At 41.6% G+C, this 16577-nt stretch overlaps 1 protein-coding gene across 6 annotated transcripts in view; it reads right to left on the bottom strand.

Moving 5' to 3' along the window:
- Nucleotides 1-748: 748 nt before the first annotated feature.
- fbxw5 (F-box and WD repeat domain containing 5) overlaps nucleotides 749-16577 on the bottom strand; it is a 54527-nt gene continuing 38698 nt past the window's right edge. For all 6 annotated transcript variants that reach the window (XM_073052108.1, XM_073052107.1, XM_073052105.1 and 3 more), the window contains 4 exons: nucleotides 14400-14865; nucleotides 4409-4556; nucleotides 3749-3961; nucleotides 749-1554 (listed from right to left, as the gene is read on the bottom strand). In XM_073052108.1, coding sequence (XP_072908209.1) covers nucleotides 1317-1554; nucleotides 3749-3961; nucleotides 4409-4556; nucleotides 14400-14865 — 1065 coding nt within the window. In that variant the 3' untranslated portion in view covers nucleotides 749-1316. The remainder of the gene's footprint in view (nucleotides 1555-3748; nucleotides 3962-4408; nucleotides 4557-14399; nucleotides 14866-16577) is intronic.

The following is a 16577-nucleotide window of genomic DNA, read 5'->3' as shown; positions in this document are numbered from 1 at the left end:
TTTCAATTCTGATCCAGAATATACTGTCAGAGTATTTGAAATGTTTTCTGGGGATATGGGTACCTTGCTTCAGTTGTCCATATTAGTAATAGGTTTTATCTACTATTTCCATATTTGAGACAATTGACCAGTTTGCCAGGGCAAGTGAGAATCAACCTCATTGTGGGAGTGAAGTTTATAGGAGACTAGAGAGGGAAGGCTGCCAGCTTTCCTCCCATCTGGGATTTTATATCCATGCACATTAATACCAATTTTTCATGATACCAAGTTTTATTTATTTCCATATTTGAAATAACTTAAGTGGTCAAACTACATCTCACTATCTGAGCTTTAACTAGCTCAGTGAGGCATATTTTAAAGAAGAGATTCTGCAGATGCTAGAAATCCCGAGCTCCACACAAAATACTGGAGGTATTCAGCAAGTCAGGCAGCATCCATGGATGGGAATAAACAGTTGATATTTCAGTCCAAGACCTGGAAAAGGGAGCAGAAGCCAGAATAAGGAGGTGGGGGAGGGGAGATAGGCAGAGGAGATAATCTAATAGGGGACATTAGCCCAAAGGAAGAAAGGGAACCAGAGGGAGGTAATGGACAAGTTAGTATTCTGCTCAACAGGTGATACCCAACTTGTTGAGTTCTTCCAGTATTTTGTATGTGCTGCAGTGCTTAGTGTGTACTGTTGCAGGACTACCTCTGACAGCAGAACAACACCTTACCCATTGTGAACTATTGCACTGAACAGTGAAACTTCGTGAATCCATTTATTGTCTACAGAACATTCTGAAATTAGAATGAACCAACAGCTGTACATTTTAGAATAGAATTACAATACCCAGAAAGCAAGCCCAGTTTTAAATACAGAGTTTCAACCCAGAGAGTCAAGTGTTTTCAGTTATTCTTTACACCTTTCCAAGTTAACTTATCTGTAGGCTCCACTTGTAAGGCTGCAGTGGGAGTAGGAACCTTAGTTGAACTGAACTGTTGAGCTACGTGGCACCAGTTTGGGAAGAACAGCTGGCAAGCACTATTTGCTGATCTGAGAAGACATGCAAATTAAGTCAATATCCAGCTGTAGTTGGTTAGAAGCATTTATCTTCAGATTCATTCAACATGGACTGACTGCATGTCTGAGGGACCTGGAGCACAATTCAGAAAGTTCAAATGAATTTTGATATTCTCTCCTCTGTAACCACTGTCCTGAAAGTTTGACGTCATCTGGACGAGTACAGTAGTATTAGCTACAGGTACCCAGAGTAACCTCTCCTCCCTCCTTTAGCCATCAACCTCTCAACCCATTTTCCTGGCCCATGGCTCAGTCACTTCTTATTGAGCCAGAAGAAGGAGAATTTCTTGTGGGTGGGCTTGGTGCTGATGATACGCATAATGCGTGGTGAACGCCAAACCTTCAACGTGCAGTCATCACTGGCCGTGATCAACATTTCTTGGTCCACTGGGCTGAAGGCCACAGAATTCACCACATCCTCATGCTGTAGTTTTGCCAAGCAGATGTTGTAGTGCCTGTCCCAGATGTAGCCATGTCTGTCCTCAGCACCACTAGAGTGAGACAGAAAACATGGAGAAAGTAAACAGCTGCCACACGAGTTAACATTTTTACTTCAGCTCCAGAGATTTTGGTTCAATCCTGACCTCTGGTGGTGTCTGTGTGGAGACCGCACATTCTCCCATGACTGTGTAGGTTTTCCCCTGTTTGATATGGTTTCTTCACACATCCCAGAGACATTGGCCATTGAAGATTACCCCAGTGTAAGTGGATAGAGAATCTCTGGAGAGTGTGTGAAAATGTGAGATTTCAAATAGTGGAGTTAATGTTAGTTTAAAATGTTGTTGATGGTCAGCTTAGACTCAATGGGACAAAGGGCCTGTTTCCATCCCATGTTTCTGTGTCACAGAAAAGGCCTGTGATTGTGACTGGAAAACGTGCCTCCTCTGCATATTTATCCATTAATTTTGAATCCATGCCCTCTGCTTACAAACAACTCTTGATTTATAACCCTATCATGATAAACCTACAGGTTGTTCCTCTGTTTATTAACTTGGGTAACCAATGTCCTTTTTAATAGGTTGATTGGCTGATTATTCTAGTCACATGTACCAAGGTACAATGAAAAACTGTTTTACATGCCATCCAAAGAATTTCATCAGTACATTGAGGTAGTTCAAGGGAAAACAATAATACGTGTTGTGGATCTGTGCACATGGGTGCCAAGGTCATGAATTTGAAAAACAAGTGACATGTCTTTCCATGTTCAGCTCCCAGAATACATCCATACACAAAGAACTCCATCTGCCATGATTATACTTACTGTACAATCGTTGGTCTTTCCACTTGCACAGAATAACTCCAAGCTCTGACAGACCAGCCCCAACACAGACATATTACAACCCATCCCATCCCCATATAAGACCAAGTTCTGATACACCTCACAATCGAACCAACATGCTCCAATCTGCAACACAGAGACTAATTTATCACAGATTGCTTTCACAAATGAAGTCATAAACATCATAAACAGCTGGAGCTTGTTCCTATATTGGAAGAGCTTTTTCAAGGCTTGTCTAGCAAAAGTCTAATGCAGTTGTACTCACAGAACCATATTTTTCAGCTGATTCTTCAGACCTCTCTACCATGATGCCATAGCACACTGTCACATGAGAACAGATCACCAGAGTTGACAGTGCAGTGGTAGAGAGCAGGGGTGCAGCGCAGAGAATTACAGGCATTGACCTTGAATAACAACTAAATTAAAGTCTTGCCATCGACAGCCACATCCCACAAAGAGAAACTAAAAAGTGCTGATTGTGATCTAGTACAAACCCTTCCCTAATACAGACTTCAATCAGTCATGGATGGCTCACCCTCCCCTCATCATCACCATCTCCCTAATCCTAAACTCAATCTAACAGGACTTCAATCAATGCACAGCACAGACTGTCATACATTTTCCTCCAGAGGCTGCTAGATTAGCCTTTATGTTAAGGGAGTGATTTCAAATGCTACATCTAATACTGGGCAAAGCTATTGTTGGTCATAAATTGTATTTATTTTAGAGACATAGCACAGAATAGGCCATTTAAGCCACACTGCCTCAGCAATCCCACAACACTGATTATTAACCCTAACCTAATCACCAGACAACTTACAATGAATAATTAGCCTATCTGGTATGTCTTTGGACTGTGGGAGGAAACCATTACACCCGAGGAAAATCCATGCATTCCACGGAGAGGACACAGAACGGCGCTGGAATTGAATTCTGAACTTCAGAACGTCCCAAGCTGTAATTACATCGCACTAACTACTACACTACAGTGGTAACCAATAATCATTTGGAGTGCATGCATGTCCCCATGTATCAGGGACCTTGCCCTAACGGAGGGTAATCTAGTATGAATTGCCTTCTCCAGATGCACAATTTCTATCCAAGTCCAATTTATCATGAACCGCACACTTCGAAAAATGTTAACACTACTTTAAGACACTTTCATTTTGTTTAGTGCATCTCCTTGATGTGTTATTGATCTCTGAAAATTTAGTAGCAGTTTCTTTTTGGATACAAGTTGCCCCGTCTGGCAACAATTCACTTTGCAGTTGTTATCACCTGACTATATGGTCATGGACCAGAGGTAGTGGCCAGTAAGTGGGCTGGATAATATCAGGAATATACTTTCAAGGCAGGAACTGCAGAACACTCAGGCGACGTGGATTGAAAGGAACCAATAAGTTTACCTGGCAACATAATCCCTGCTGACATCCAAGAAGATGAAGAAGCATTCGTCATTGGGAGTGTAAGCAGTATGTGCCCGCAGGGTCTGTGTTACTTCCTGCATTGTCTTCAAGTCAAATACGTGTATATCAATTTCTTCAGCAATGGGCGGAGGGTTCATGGGATCACTGATGACACAGCCTTTGGGCCAGGCACGACTGTTCACATATAAATACCTGAAAGGTAGCACAGTGCAACATCAAATCCAGCACAGAGTCCATGACACAAAGAACCTGGACACACACTCAGCCAGGACTCTTGTGGCTTGGCGTAGAAACAACACTAAGGAATGGGCTGCCATCATATCTCAATACCACATTTCCAATTGATTTTTTTTGAAAAAACGTTCCTGGCATTGAGAATTTCAAAGAAAACTAATCTAATTTTAAAAATCCTCCTCACATTAATCCTAAACAGCCAACCTACTACACTGTCTGTCTTTAGCTGCCCTTCTTAATTAACCCACCAAACATTTATTTCAAGTATTATACATGTCAATGAATGCTTAGATGTTGTGTGTGGGTATACCCTGGTCAAAGTCAATGAATAGTAGAATAGCTGTGCTCATTGCCTAGTGTATAACAGGACTGGACTGTGGTTTGGAGACTGGCTGAAGGACTTACCTGTGGTCTGGAGACAGACCCATTCCAATGATGTGACCATGGACATCAATTGTGTGGTCCAAAGGATCAAAGAATTCGCTAGAACTCCGTTCTTCTCCCAGTACTGGACCTGTTGTTGTCATGTGATGAGGCAATATTTGTTTAATACCTGAAATATCAAAAAGTAAAATTCACATCTCTTTACACATCCACAAAAACCTCCATCTGCTTTAAGTGGCTGTCAATTTCCAGCTTTTCCAGATGTTTTGTTCTCCAACATCATTTCTCCCTTCCTGTTACAATATTGCAGGATCCATACATATAGATAGATAGATACTTTATTCATCCCCATGGGGAAATTCAACATTTTTTCCAATGTCCCATACACTTATTGTAGCAAAACTAATTACATATAATACTTAACTCAGTAAAAATATGATATGCATCTAAAATCACCCTCTCAAAAAGCATTAATAATAGCTTTTAAAAAGTTCTTAAGTAGTTTACTTAAATACATTGAGTCCTAACCCCGGCACTTTAACATATCTTACTCCTGGCGGTTGAATTGTAAAGCCGAATGGCTAAATAGTGTCTCTTCACATATTTGTCTGAACATTGAAACAAAACAAAAACTTCGAGAAGAAACAAAAGAACTCCAATCATTTTTATGGAGGAAATAATGTGAAAGCTTGAACTTGTTAAACAAAAATAAGACATGATATGAGAACAAAGTGTGTCTTATTTATCTGTCATATTGGACAAGGCCACTCGTAGGAATTCCCTTCAACACAGTGGGTTTCCAATTACACATTTCATTCTCATCCATAAACACTGATCTTAATGAGGATTGAAAATTTATCATTACAGGGGTTCCACAGGCTATGGACTTACAGAAATTCTTCCAATACTTTTAAATGATTTTTTTTCAAACATAGGAAAATCAGTTACAGAAGTGCAAATGTCTTCAGAAGAAACAGGGGTCATTAGTTCATTCAAAAGTCAACCAGTCTTCCCAACAGAAAACTGTTTAAAGCTTACACACAAGAAATCTGATGGTATGAATATCAATTTCTTCTGCTGGTAAAAAAAATTCCCCCCCCTTCCCTCTTCTTCTATTCCTCACCCTGGTCTCTTAACACTTCTCACCTGCCTATCACCTCCCTTTGGTGCCTCTCAATCTTCCCTTTTTCCTATGGTCCACTCTCCTCACCTATCACATTCCTGCATCTCCAGCCCTTTACAGTTCCCACCCTCCTGGCTTCACTTATCACCTTCTAGCTATCCTTCTCCTCCCTTATTTTGGTATCTTGCCCCTTACCTTTCAGTCCTGAAGAAGGTTCTCAGCCAAAAATGTTAACTGTTCATTTCCATGGATGCTGCCTGACCTGCTGAGTTCCTCCAGCATTTTGTGTATATAACTGTTTAAAGATACCCCTGCAGTAATCTTTGATCTTTAAGAATAGATTTGCTGGTTCACTGCAGAAGGCCAGTTAAAGAGATTTATTTTGGAAATTGATAAAGCAATCTCTTTTTTTTTTAAATAAATTTTTTTATTAGTTTTTCAAAACATTTTACAAAATTAAAAAACCCAAATCCCAATGAGGAGCATTAATACAGTGCAAAATTAAGCATACAATAACAATATGCTACAAAGGAAGAGAATTTAACAAAAAAGCACCTAAATTAAAGACAAGTAAGCTTAGTGTCCTCCCCAAGCCCCACAACACAAGAAAAAAACAACTCCAGACCGACCACCACACAATTTAGAGAGTATAAGTCAGGACAGTCAAACTCCCAGACTGTGAATACACTTAGCAACAGAGGATAATAATGCCTACTACCAGAAAAAAAAAGGGAGCTGAAAGCAAGGGACCGAAAAGAAGAAAAAAAAGAAAAAAAAACCCTAGTCAAGAGGAAGGTTATGAAAGTACTCGATAAAAGGTCCCCAGACCTGATGGAACTTTAGATCCGAATTAAGAACTGAATAATGAATTTTTTCGAGGTCCAAGCAGGCCATAATGTCGTTAAGCCATTGCACATGAGTGGGCGGGGCAACATCTCTCCATCTAAGGAGGATCAAGCGTCTCGCCAGGAGAGAGGCAAAGGATAGTATTCGGCATTTGGTCGGACCCAGACATAAATCTGTCTCGCCCCAAAAACCGAACAGAGCAATTAAGGGGTTAGGTTCTAGGTGCTGATTCAGAATACCCGATAGTGTAGTGAAGACATCTTTCCAGAATTTCTCCAAGCTAGGACAGAACCAGTACATATGGATGAGAGAGGCCACGCCCCTCTTGCATTTAATCACAGAGCGGACTAATGCCAGGGTAGAATCGAGATAGTTTAGATTTAGACATATGGGCTCTATGAACAATCTTAAACTGTAAAAGGCAATGGTGAGCACAAAGGGAGGTTGAGTTAACCGATTTGAGAACGGAGTCCCAGCTCTCCTCGGATAAGAAGATATCTAAATCCTGCTCCCAGGCCATTTTAATTTTATCCACAGGGGCCCGTCATAAGGCTGCTAGTTTATCTCGGATAATTGATATTAAACCTTTACCTAGTGGATTAATGGAAAGAAATAGGTCCATAGCATTTTTCACAGGCATTTCAGGAAAGTTAGGCATTAAAGGAGCAGTAAAGTGTCGGATTTGGAGATATCTGAAAAAGTGAGCGTTAGGCAGGTTGAACTTAACAGAGAGCTGCTGAAAAGAAGCGAAGCGATTATCAATGAAGAGATCTTCAAAATGTCTAATGCCTTTCCTGTACCAAACATGGAATGCTGAATCATACGTAGAAGGTAAAAAAAGGTGATTATGTGCGACAGGGCTAGAAACCGAAAACCCCTGAAAACCATAGCATTTCCTGAACTGAGCCCATATACGCAAAGTGTGTCTAACAAGAGGATTAGCTATTGATCTGGGCAGACTGCTAGGGAGTGCAGAGCCAAGAAGTGCAGATATAGATAATTCTTTAGTGGAGATCAACTCCATTGCCACCCAGTTAGGGCACTCGGGTTGACCGTGGAAGAAAGACCAGAAGGCAGCACAACGTATATTAGCTGCCCAGTAATATAAGCGAAAGTTAGGTAAAGCCATGCCACCCTCTTTTTTAGATTTTTGGAGGTGGATTTTATTAATTCTAGAGCGCTAATTCTGCCACAGATATGACAAAATAATAGAGTCTAAGGAATCAAAAAAAGATTTAGGAATAAAAATTGGAATAGATTGAAATAAGTATAAAAAAGCAATCTCTTCTATTGATGCTTCTAAAACACTAGAAAACAAAGTAACATCTATTGATACTGTAAGGCCATCAAAACCAACCCTTAGACGTAGAACACTAATTCTGTACCATTGTAACTACACAGGGGAAGACAACAGATAATTGTTCATGTTAATAACTTACACTGAAATAACTTTCTGGATTTAGGAAAATAAAAAATTAAACAGGGAGAGTTCTCAGGAACAGAACCCTTAGTATCCCAGGGTCTGTCTGCACTGGTTTATCACAGAGCAACATGAAATAACACTGAAATGGAGTAAAGCGTAAAATTAGGATGCATGAATGGATGAGATGATCCTTGATGTACTGGGTTTATTTTCAGTGCACCAGTGATAAGCAAGGAGATAAAGATTTATGGAAAAATTGAGTAGGAATGTATTCCTTTTATCAAAATAGAGAGTAGGGTTAGCCATGGGAATAACAGACCAGTGAGTCTTACTTCAGTGGTGGGCAAACTATTGGCAAAGATTCTTAGAAACAACATGTACAAGCATTTGAAGACACATAGCCTGATTATGGATAATCAGCATGGCTTTGAGAGGGGCAGGTCATGCCTCATGAGCCTGCTTGAATTCTTTGAGGATGTTACTAAGCATATTGATGAAGGTACTGCTGTGGATGTGGGGTATATGGATCTCAGTAGAGGAATCGATAAGGTTCCCCATGGTAGGCTCATTCAGAAAAGACAGGAGGAAAGGGATCCAGGGAAATCTGACTGTGTGAATTCAGAATTGGGTTGCCCAAGAAGGCAGAGGGTAGATATAGATGGAGAATACTCTGCCTGGAGATCTGCTCTGGGACCCATACTCTATGATTTTTATAAATTACTTGGATGAGGAAGAGGAAGAATGGGTTAGTAAGTTTGAAGATGACTCGAAGGTTGATAGAGTTGTGGATAGTGTAAAAGGTTGTCATAGGTTTCATCTGGACGTTGACAGAATGTAGTTCCGAGCTGAGAAGTAGCAAATGGTGTTCAGCCTGGAAAACAGTGAATTGATTCACTTTGGAAAGTTGAATTTGAAGACCGACAACAGGGCTAATGACAGGAGACTTGGAAGTGTGAAGGAACAGAGGGATCATAGGGTCCACTTCCATAGATCCATCAAAGTTGCCACGCAAGTTGATAGGGTTGTGAAGTGTTGGGCTTCATTAGACGTGGGATTGAGTTTAAGAGCCAAGAGGTAATGTTGCAGTTCTAGATAGATAGATAGATAGATAGATAGATAGATAGATAGATACTTTATTCATCCCCATGGGGAAATTCAACTTTTTTTTCCAATGTCCCATACACTTGTTGTAGCAAAACTAATTACATACAATACTTAACTCAGTAAAAAATATGATATGCATCTAAATCACTATCTCAAAAAGCATTAATAATAGCTTTTAAAAAGTTCTTAAGTCCTGGCGGTAGAATTGTAAAGCCTAATGGCATTGGGGAGTATTGACCTCTTCATCCTGTCTGAGGAGCATTGCATCGATAGTAACCTGTCGCTGAAACTGCTTCTCTGTCTCTGGATGGTGCTATGTAGAGGATGTTCAGAGTTATCCATAATTGACCGTAGCCTACTCAGCGCCCTTCGCTCAGCTACCGATGTTAAACTCTCCAGTACTTTGCCCACGACAGAGCCCGCCTTCCTTACCAGCTTATTAAGACGTGAGGCGTCCCTCTTCTTAATGCTTCCTCCCCAACACGCCACCACAAAGAAGAGGGCGCTCTCCACAACTGACCTATAGAACATCTTCAGCATCTCACTACAGACATTGAATGACGCCAACCTTCTTAGGAAGTACAGTCGACTCTGTGCCTTCCTGCACAAGGCATCTGTGTTGGCAGTCCAGTCTAGCTTCTCGTCTAACTGTACTCCCAGATACAGGTTTCTACAAAACCCTGGTTAGACCACTCTTAGAATAGTGTGTTCAGCTCTTGTCACCTCATTATAGGAAGGATGTGGAAGCTTTAGAGAAGGTGTGGAGCAGATTTACCAGGGTGCTGCCTGGTTTGGAGAGTTTGTATTATGGGATATATTGACTGAGCTAGGGTTTTTCCTCTTTGGAGCAAAGGGGGATGAGAGGTGACTTAATGGAGGTGTACATGATGATAAGATGCATAGATTAAGTGAATGGATAGCTAGAGACTCCATTTTATCCACCTTGGTTCATGCCCTTACTACTTACATCCATGACAATTCATAATTTCCTGATCTCTTTAACACCTTTCAGTTTCCTGCACCTGAATGCCTCATTTTCACCATGAATATCCAGTCCCTATACATTTCTATCCCCCATCAAGAAGGCCTTAAAGTTCTCCACTTCTTTGTAGACAACAGACCTAACTAGTTCCCCTCCCCAACATCCTTCTCCATCTAGAACTAGTCTTCACACACAACAGTTTCTCTACTGATATACTTTATAAACCTACTACCTCTTCCCATCTTGTCACTTGTAAAAATGCCATTCTCTTTTCTCAGTTCCTCTGTCTCCGCCACATCTGTTCTCAAGGACGATTTCCTTTCCTGAAAATCTGAAATATCCTCATCCTCCAACAAATGGGGATTCCCTTCCTCCACCACTGATGCTGCCCTCACTCGTATTTCCTTCCTTTTCTCATTTGGACAGACATAATCTAATTAGGGATAGTCAGCATGGCTTTGTCAAGGGCAGGTTGTGCCTTACAAGCCCAACTGAATTTTTTAGGAGGTAACAAAACACGTTGATGAAGGTAGAGCCGTAGACGTAGTGAATATGGATTTCAGTAAGGCATTTGATAGGCTCATTCAGAAAGTAATAAGGCATGGGATCCAAGGAGACCTTGCTTTGTGGATCAACAATTGGATCACAGAAGGCAAAGGGTGGTTGTAGATGGATTGTATTCTGCATGGAGGTCGGTAGCCAGTGGTGTGCCTCAGGTTTCTATTCTGGGACCATTCCTCTTAGTGATTTTTATAAATGACCTGGATGAGGAAGTAGAAGGGATGGGTTGGTAAGTTTGATGATGACACAAAAGTTGGGGGTGTTATGGATAGTGTGGAGGGCTGTCAGAGGTTACAGTGGGACATCGATAAGATGCAAAACTGGGCTGAGAAGTGGCAGATAAGTGTGAGGTGGTTCATTTTGATAGGTCAAATTTGAAGACAAAATATCATTAATAGTAAGAATCTTGGCAGTGTGGAGGATCAACGAGATCTTGGGGTCTGTGTCCATAGGACACTCAAAGATGTTGCACAGGTTGACTGTGTTGTTAAGGCAACATATGGTGTGACAACCATGGGATTGAGTTCAAGAGCCATGAGGTAATGTTAAAGCTATACAAGACCTCAGTTAGACCCCACTTGGAGTACTGTGTTCAGTTCTGGTCACCTCACTACACGAAAGATGTGGATACTATAGACAGAGTGAAGACAAGATTTACAAGAATGTCACCTGGATTGGAGAGCATGCCATATGAGAATAGGTTGAGTGGTGACCTGGTAGAGGCGTATAAGATGATGAGAGGCACTGATCATGTGGATAGCTAGAGGTCTTTTCTCAGGGCTGAAATGGCCAACACAAGGGGCATAGTTTTAAGGTGCTTAGAAGTAGGTACAAGGGGGATGTCAGAGGTAAGTTTTTTTTATTACAGAGAGTGGTGGGTGTGTGTGTACTGCGGATAGAGGCAGATACAATAGGGTCTTTTAAGAGATTCTTAGGTACACGGAGCTTAGAAAAACAGAGGGCTGTGCGGTAGGGTATTTCTAAGCAGTTTCTAGAGTAGGTTACATGGTCGGCACAACATTGTGGGCTGAAGAGCTTGTACTGTGCTGTAGATTTCTATGAGTCTATGATTCTGACATCTACCCTCGCATAGACTTCCTCTTGTCCTTACCCACCACCCCATGAGCCTCCACATCCAGCACATCAGTCACTGCAACTTCTAACCTATTCAACAGGATCCTACCACAAAACACATCTTACTCACCCCCACTCTCTGCTTTCTGCAGGGATCGTTCTCTCAGTGATTCCTTTGTCCATTTGTCCCTCCCAGCTGTTCTTCCTGGCACTCATCTCTGCAGCAGCACAAGTGCCAACCTGCCTATTCACTTCCTTCCACACTCCTATTCAGAGCCCCAAATAGTCCTCCCAGGTGAGTCAACACTTCACCTGTAAGTCTGTCAGAACCATCAACTGTATCCGATGTTCCTGGTGCAGCCTCCTCTGCCTCGATGAGACCTGAAGTAAACCAGGAGGACCACTTTGTCAAGCATCTTCAGTCAGACTACAACAGGGAGAATTTCCAAGTGCCCAATCATTTTAATTCCACTCCCCATTTCAATATGACATGTCATTCCACGGCCTCCTCTACTGCCATGATGAGCCACTCTGAAGTTGAAGGAGCAACAACTCATATTCTGCCTGGGTAGCCTCCAACTTGACAGCATGAACAAAGATTTCTCCAACTTCCAGTAATTTATCCCTCCCTCCACCTTCTGCTTTTCCAATCCCCATTCTGGTTCCCCTCTTATTCCTTGTCTTCTCCTCACTTGCCTATCACCTTCCTCTGGTGCCGCTCATCCTCCCCTTTCTCCTATACCATTCCTTCCTCTTCAGCCCTTTACTTCCACTCCTCATCTCCCAGCTTCTCACTGTACACCCCTAACTTCCCCCTATTCACCAATCAACTTCTAGCTTGTACTCCTTCCCCTCCTCCCACCTCCTTACTCTGGCTTCTTCCTCCTTCCTTTTCCAATCCTGATAAATGGTCACAGCCTGAAATGTTGACCCTCTCCATAGATATGACCTGACAACTGAACTCCCCCAGCATTTTGTTTTCCTCGCTCTGTTCATCATTCCTTATTGCCCTACCATTTACTGTCCATGTCCAACCTTATTTGAACTCCCAACAGGAGGCAGCAGAGGAGGGTTGTAATTGTGATCAAAAGCCTGTTACCAGTGAAGTACCACAGGGATTTGTGCTGGGACCCTTATTATTTGTAGTATGCATTAACAATTTGGTTATGAATGAAAGAAGTTTGCAGACAACAACAAAAATCAAAGAGTTAGGCTATAGAATGGGGTGGATCACTTGGTAAAATGGACTGAATTTAGTTCAGGTAAGTATGAGCTGATGCTAAGAAGGTCTACAAGGATAGGACATACACAATAAATGGTACAGCCTAGTGAACATGAGGAATGGAGGAACCTTGGTGTTCAAAACCAAGGATCCCCGAAAGTGGCAGCATGGATAAATGGGGTGAAAAAGGCAGGGCACTATGTATAAGAACAGATAAGTAGTGTAACACTTTATAAAACTTTGAAAGCCACAGCTGGAGTACTGCATGCAGTTCTAGTCATCATACTACAGGAAGGGTGTGATAGCACTGGAGAAGGAATGGAAGATTACCAGGGTATTGCCTGGGATGGTGCATTTCAGTAAGGAGGGGTTACTGGGTAAGGTACTGTATGTTTAGTTTCCTTGGAGTGGAGGAGGCTGAGAGAAGATCTGCTAGAGGTATACGAAATTATGAGCAACATGAATAGGGTAATAGGAAATGTTTCCCCATAGCAAAGGTATTAAAAACTAGAAGGCATAGGTTTTAGAGGAGCGGCTTGGTGATGGGCATTAAATACTGGCCTTGTCAATTTCCCCCCAACATTACGGAAGCTTTCACCTTCATTTTTATGTCCATTCAAGTTTACTTTCATACTCTGATTTATCTCCTTCAATTACCTTTCTCATCTTTTACTGAATTCTGAAGTGCTCCCAATACTCAACCTAAATACTGACAGTGACATTTATAAGCCTCTAACCAAATCTAATGTTATTTTAACTTGTTAGCTACAATTGGACCACTTTTCCCACTGAAGATTTGAGTCCTTAGTATAACTTGGCTCATATCTTCCAACATATGCCAGTCCTTATTTACCTTGATAGATCCATGGAGTCAGAGTCATATAGGACAGAAACAGGCTCCTCAGATCACCATTCTGATCTTTTTAACCCAGTTTTGCCATTCCGCCTCTGTAACTATCCTCCTTATACCAATACAATTTATTCTGATTTAAGAACCAAATTTTGAATTGCTTAAGTCATTTTCAAACTCACTGTCAAATTAAGAGTTCTTCCTTGACTTTCAACTATATGTTATATTAATGCCGTCTCTTTGCACAACACTAGATCTAAAAGTGCAGTTCTTCAAAAGGGTATTCTAGAATAATTATCAATGCATTCCAAGAACAAGATCCTCAATAATGATGCAAATTTACTTTACCCAGGCTCTCTGCAGATAAATTTTCTCCATGATTACGTTATTACTTTTGTTGCGAGTAGGTGGAGAGCTGGGGTTATGTACAGTAACTTTATGTAACTTAAAGGAATCATATGGACGACAGAAAATTGTCAGGACCCTCATCCATTTCTTCCCTCTTGCACAACCACTAATTTAACTGCTCTACCACTGGTAATGGTACCTTACGCCACCAACATACTAACTCTGGAATTACCTCTCCAAGTCTAACCTCCTTTAATGCACTGCTTAACAATTTCCTTTTTCACAAACTATTGTTTTTCACTCTTAACAGGTCCTATGTCACTCATTGTCATTTTATATGGACCCTCCCCGAACCTCATCAGTTGCTTCGAAACAAATCATTTCTTTAAACCTGTTATACACATGCAAAAGTTACCTTGCCGAATACATTGTGATAGGACAGGCCTCACCTTGGTACAGGTGTGGCACCTGGAACCTACCTATCTGGTGGGGAGTGTAGGTAAGGCTTCCTGTGGTGAAGATCAAGTACTTCTTGTTTTGAGTTTCCTGACACTCTGACAGGATATCCATGTCTGTAGACTTTGTCTTGGCCTGTAGAAAAAGATCTGCCACTCGTGCCTCCAACTGCTTCTCATCTAACAGAGGCTGGAGCCCTAAAGTGTCCATGTTTGCCTCTATCTCTGCACTATCCTGCACACCAGCCTCCAGCTCACTTGCACTCTCGTTGCTGTACTTCGGCTTGTTGTAACATTCGTCCTCGCTGTCGCTACCCAGGTAAAACACCCGAGGTGATGAACTGAGTCCCTGCTCCTCGAAGCCCAGCAGAAGATCCGGACTGTTATGTCTGCTGCAGTCTGCCACCATCACTGTGCGAATGGTGCTGGCGTTCCGGTTCTGCAGCTGAAACAGTCTCTTCACCACGTTTATATTTTCCGATTCAATATCCTAGTGTGAGGGAAGGGAGAGAGAGGGCATCATTAGGCACTGCATTGCTACTGTTGTGTAAACTAGACAGCTTGATAGCCAGTGGACGGGGGAGGGAAGGGGAGCTGGGAAAATGAGCTAGAGAGAGCGTCTCTGTTTTAGTGTAATATCAATGACCTTTCATCAGAGCAGGATACTAAAAGAAATTTAATAGTTTATGAGTGTGGAAAAGGAGGATGAAGTTCTAAGTGATAGAGGAGGGTTGTACTGGGTAAGGATCTGTTGGGCTTCTCTGTGAGACAGAAGCAGAGGGCTGTAGGTTGTCACGGTGAATGATGGACATGCAGAGGCTGAGCACGGGAAGAGAAACAGAAGGAGGTGAACAACTAAGCAGAAGTAGGCAGCCATTGGGCATTTTGCATTTGTCTATTATTCAATAAATTGTCTCCAATCTTTTACCTCAGTGTTATATTCCCTCAGTACCTAAAAATCTTTCACCCTCTGATTCAAACACACAAGCAAATTCCAAAGACTCATCACACTCCACATTTCTTTTCATCTCCTTCCTTAAATGACCAACCCAGGTCTTGACTCCAACAAGGTGAATCATCATTGCGGTATTTACCCTGACAAATCCAAAGGGCTTATCCATCATTCTTTTAAAGACAGGCTGTGTAATTTATATAAACCTTCTCCCCTCCTATCCCAGGCAGGGGATTAACTTTAACTGTACTCCTCCGACTCTTGCACAAAAAAAAGGACAGAGAGCAGTATGCAATATTCCAGATGCACTCTTAACAGAGCTTTACATAATTAAACGCATATAAAAGCCTTCTGAAGTGCTTGCTGTAGCTACAAGTAACTGTGTGACTTACGTCAAGGTCACCCTGGGCCTTCTAAATGCCAACAGCTTTCAAATACTCCAAGTTTTTTCCAGAAATGACCTAATATTTTTCTACATTCTATATCATCACATCCTTACTCATTCATTTAGCTTCTTTATATCCCCCGTAGCTTCTCTATCACATTCTCAGTTTTGTAGATCTAGATGTATTTTAATTGACTGTTTCATCTAAATGGTAGAATACATAATAGTACAGCACAGGGACGGATCCTTAAACCCACCATGTCAACACTGACCATGATGCCAATCTAATTCATCCCAACTGCCTGCATGTGGTCTGTATTGATCTATTTCCTGTCTGCTTTTTGTGTCCGTCTTGATCATATCAACTTCTAACATTTTTCTTGACAATATGTTCCTGGTACCTGTAACACTGTTAAAAAAAAACCTCACAAAACTTCTTTTAACATTCCCCCCTCATCTTAAATCTAGACCGTTCTAATATTTAGCATTTCCATCCTGTGAAAGACTCTGACTGTCTGCCCTATCTATGACTTAGAATTTTCTAAATTTCTATTGGGTTGCCCCTCAACTTCCGATGCTCTAGAGAAAGCCATCTAAGTTTGGCTACTCTCTCCTCATACTAACACTCTCCAATCCAGGCAACATCTTCATGAAACACACACAAAATGCTGGTGGAACGCAGCAGGCCGGGAAGCATCAATAGGAAGAAGCACAGTTGAGCCGAGACCCTTCGTCAGTCCTGAAGTTCTGGTGTGGGACCACAAGTGTGTACAATTCTCTAAATATGGCCTAAATAAAGTTCTATGCACCTGCAATGAGACTCCTTGACATTAGTACTCAGTGTACTGACTGATGAAGGCAAGCA

This window comes from Hemitrygon akajei, chromosome 7, assembly GCF_048418815.1.
Source record: "Hemitrygon akajei chromosome 7, sHemAka1.3, whole genome shotgun sequence".
In the NCBI taxonomy this organism is placed as follows: domain Eukaryota; kingdom Metazoa; phylum Chordata; class Chondrichthyes; order Myliobatiformes; family Dasyatidae; genus Hemitrygon; species Hemitrygon akajei.
This window is presented reverse-complemented; position numbering and strand designations above follow the sequence as displayed.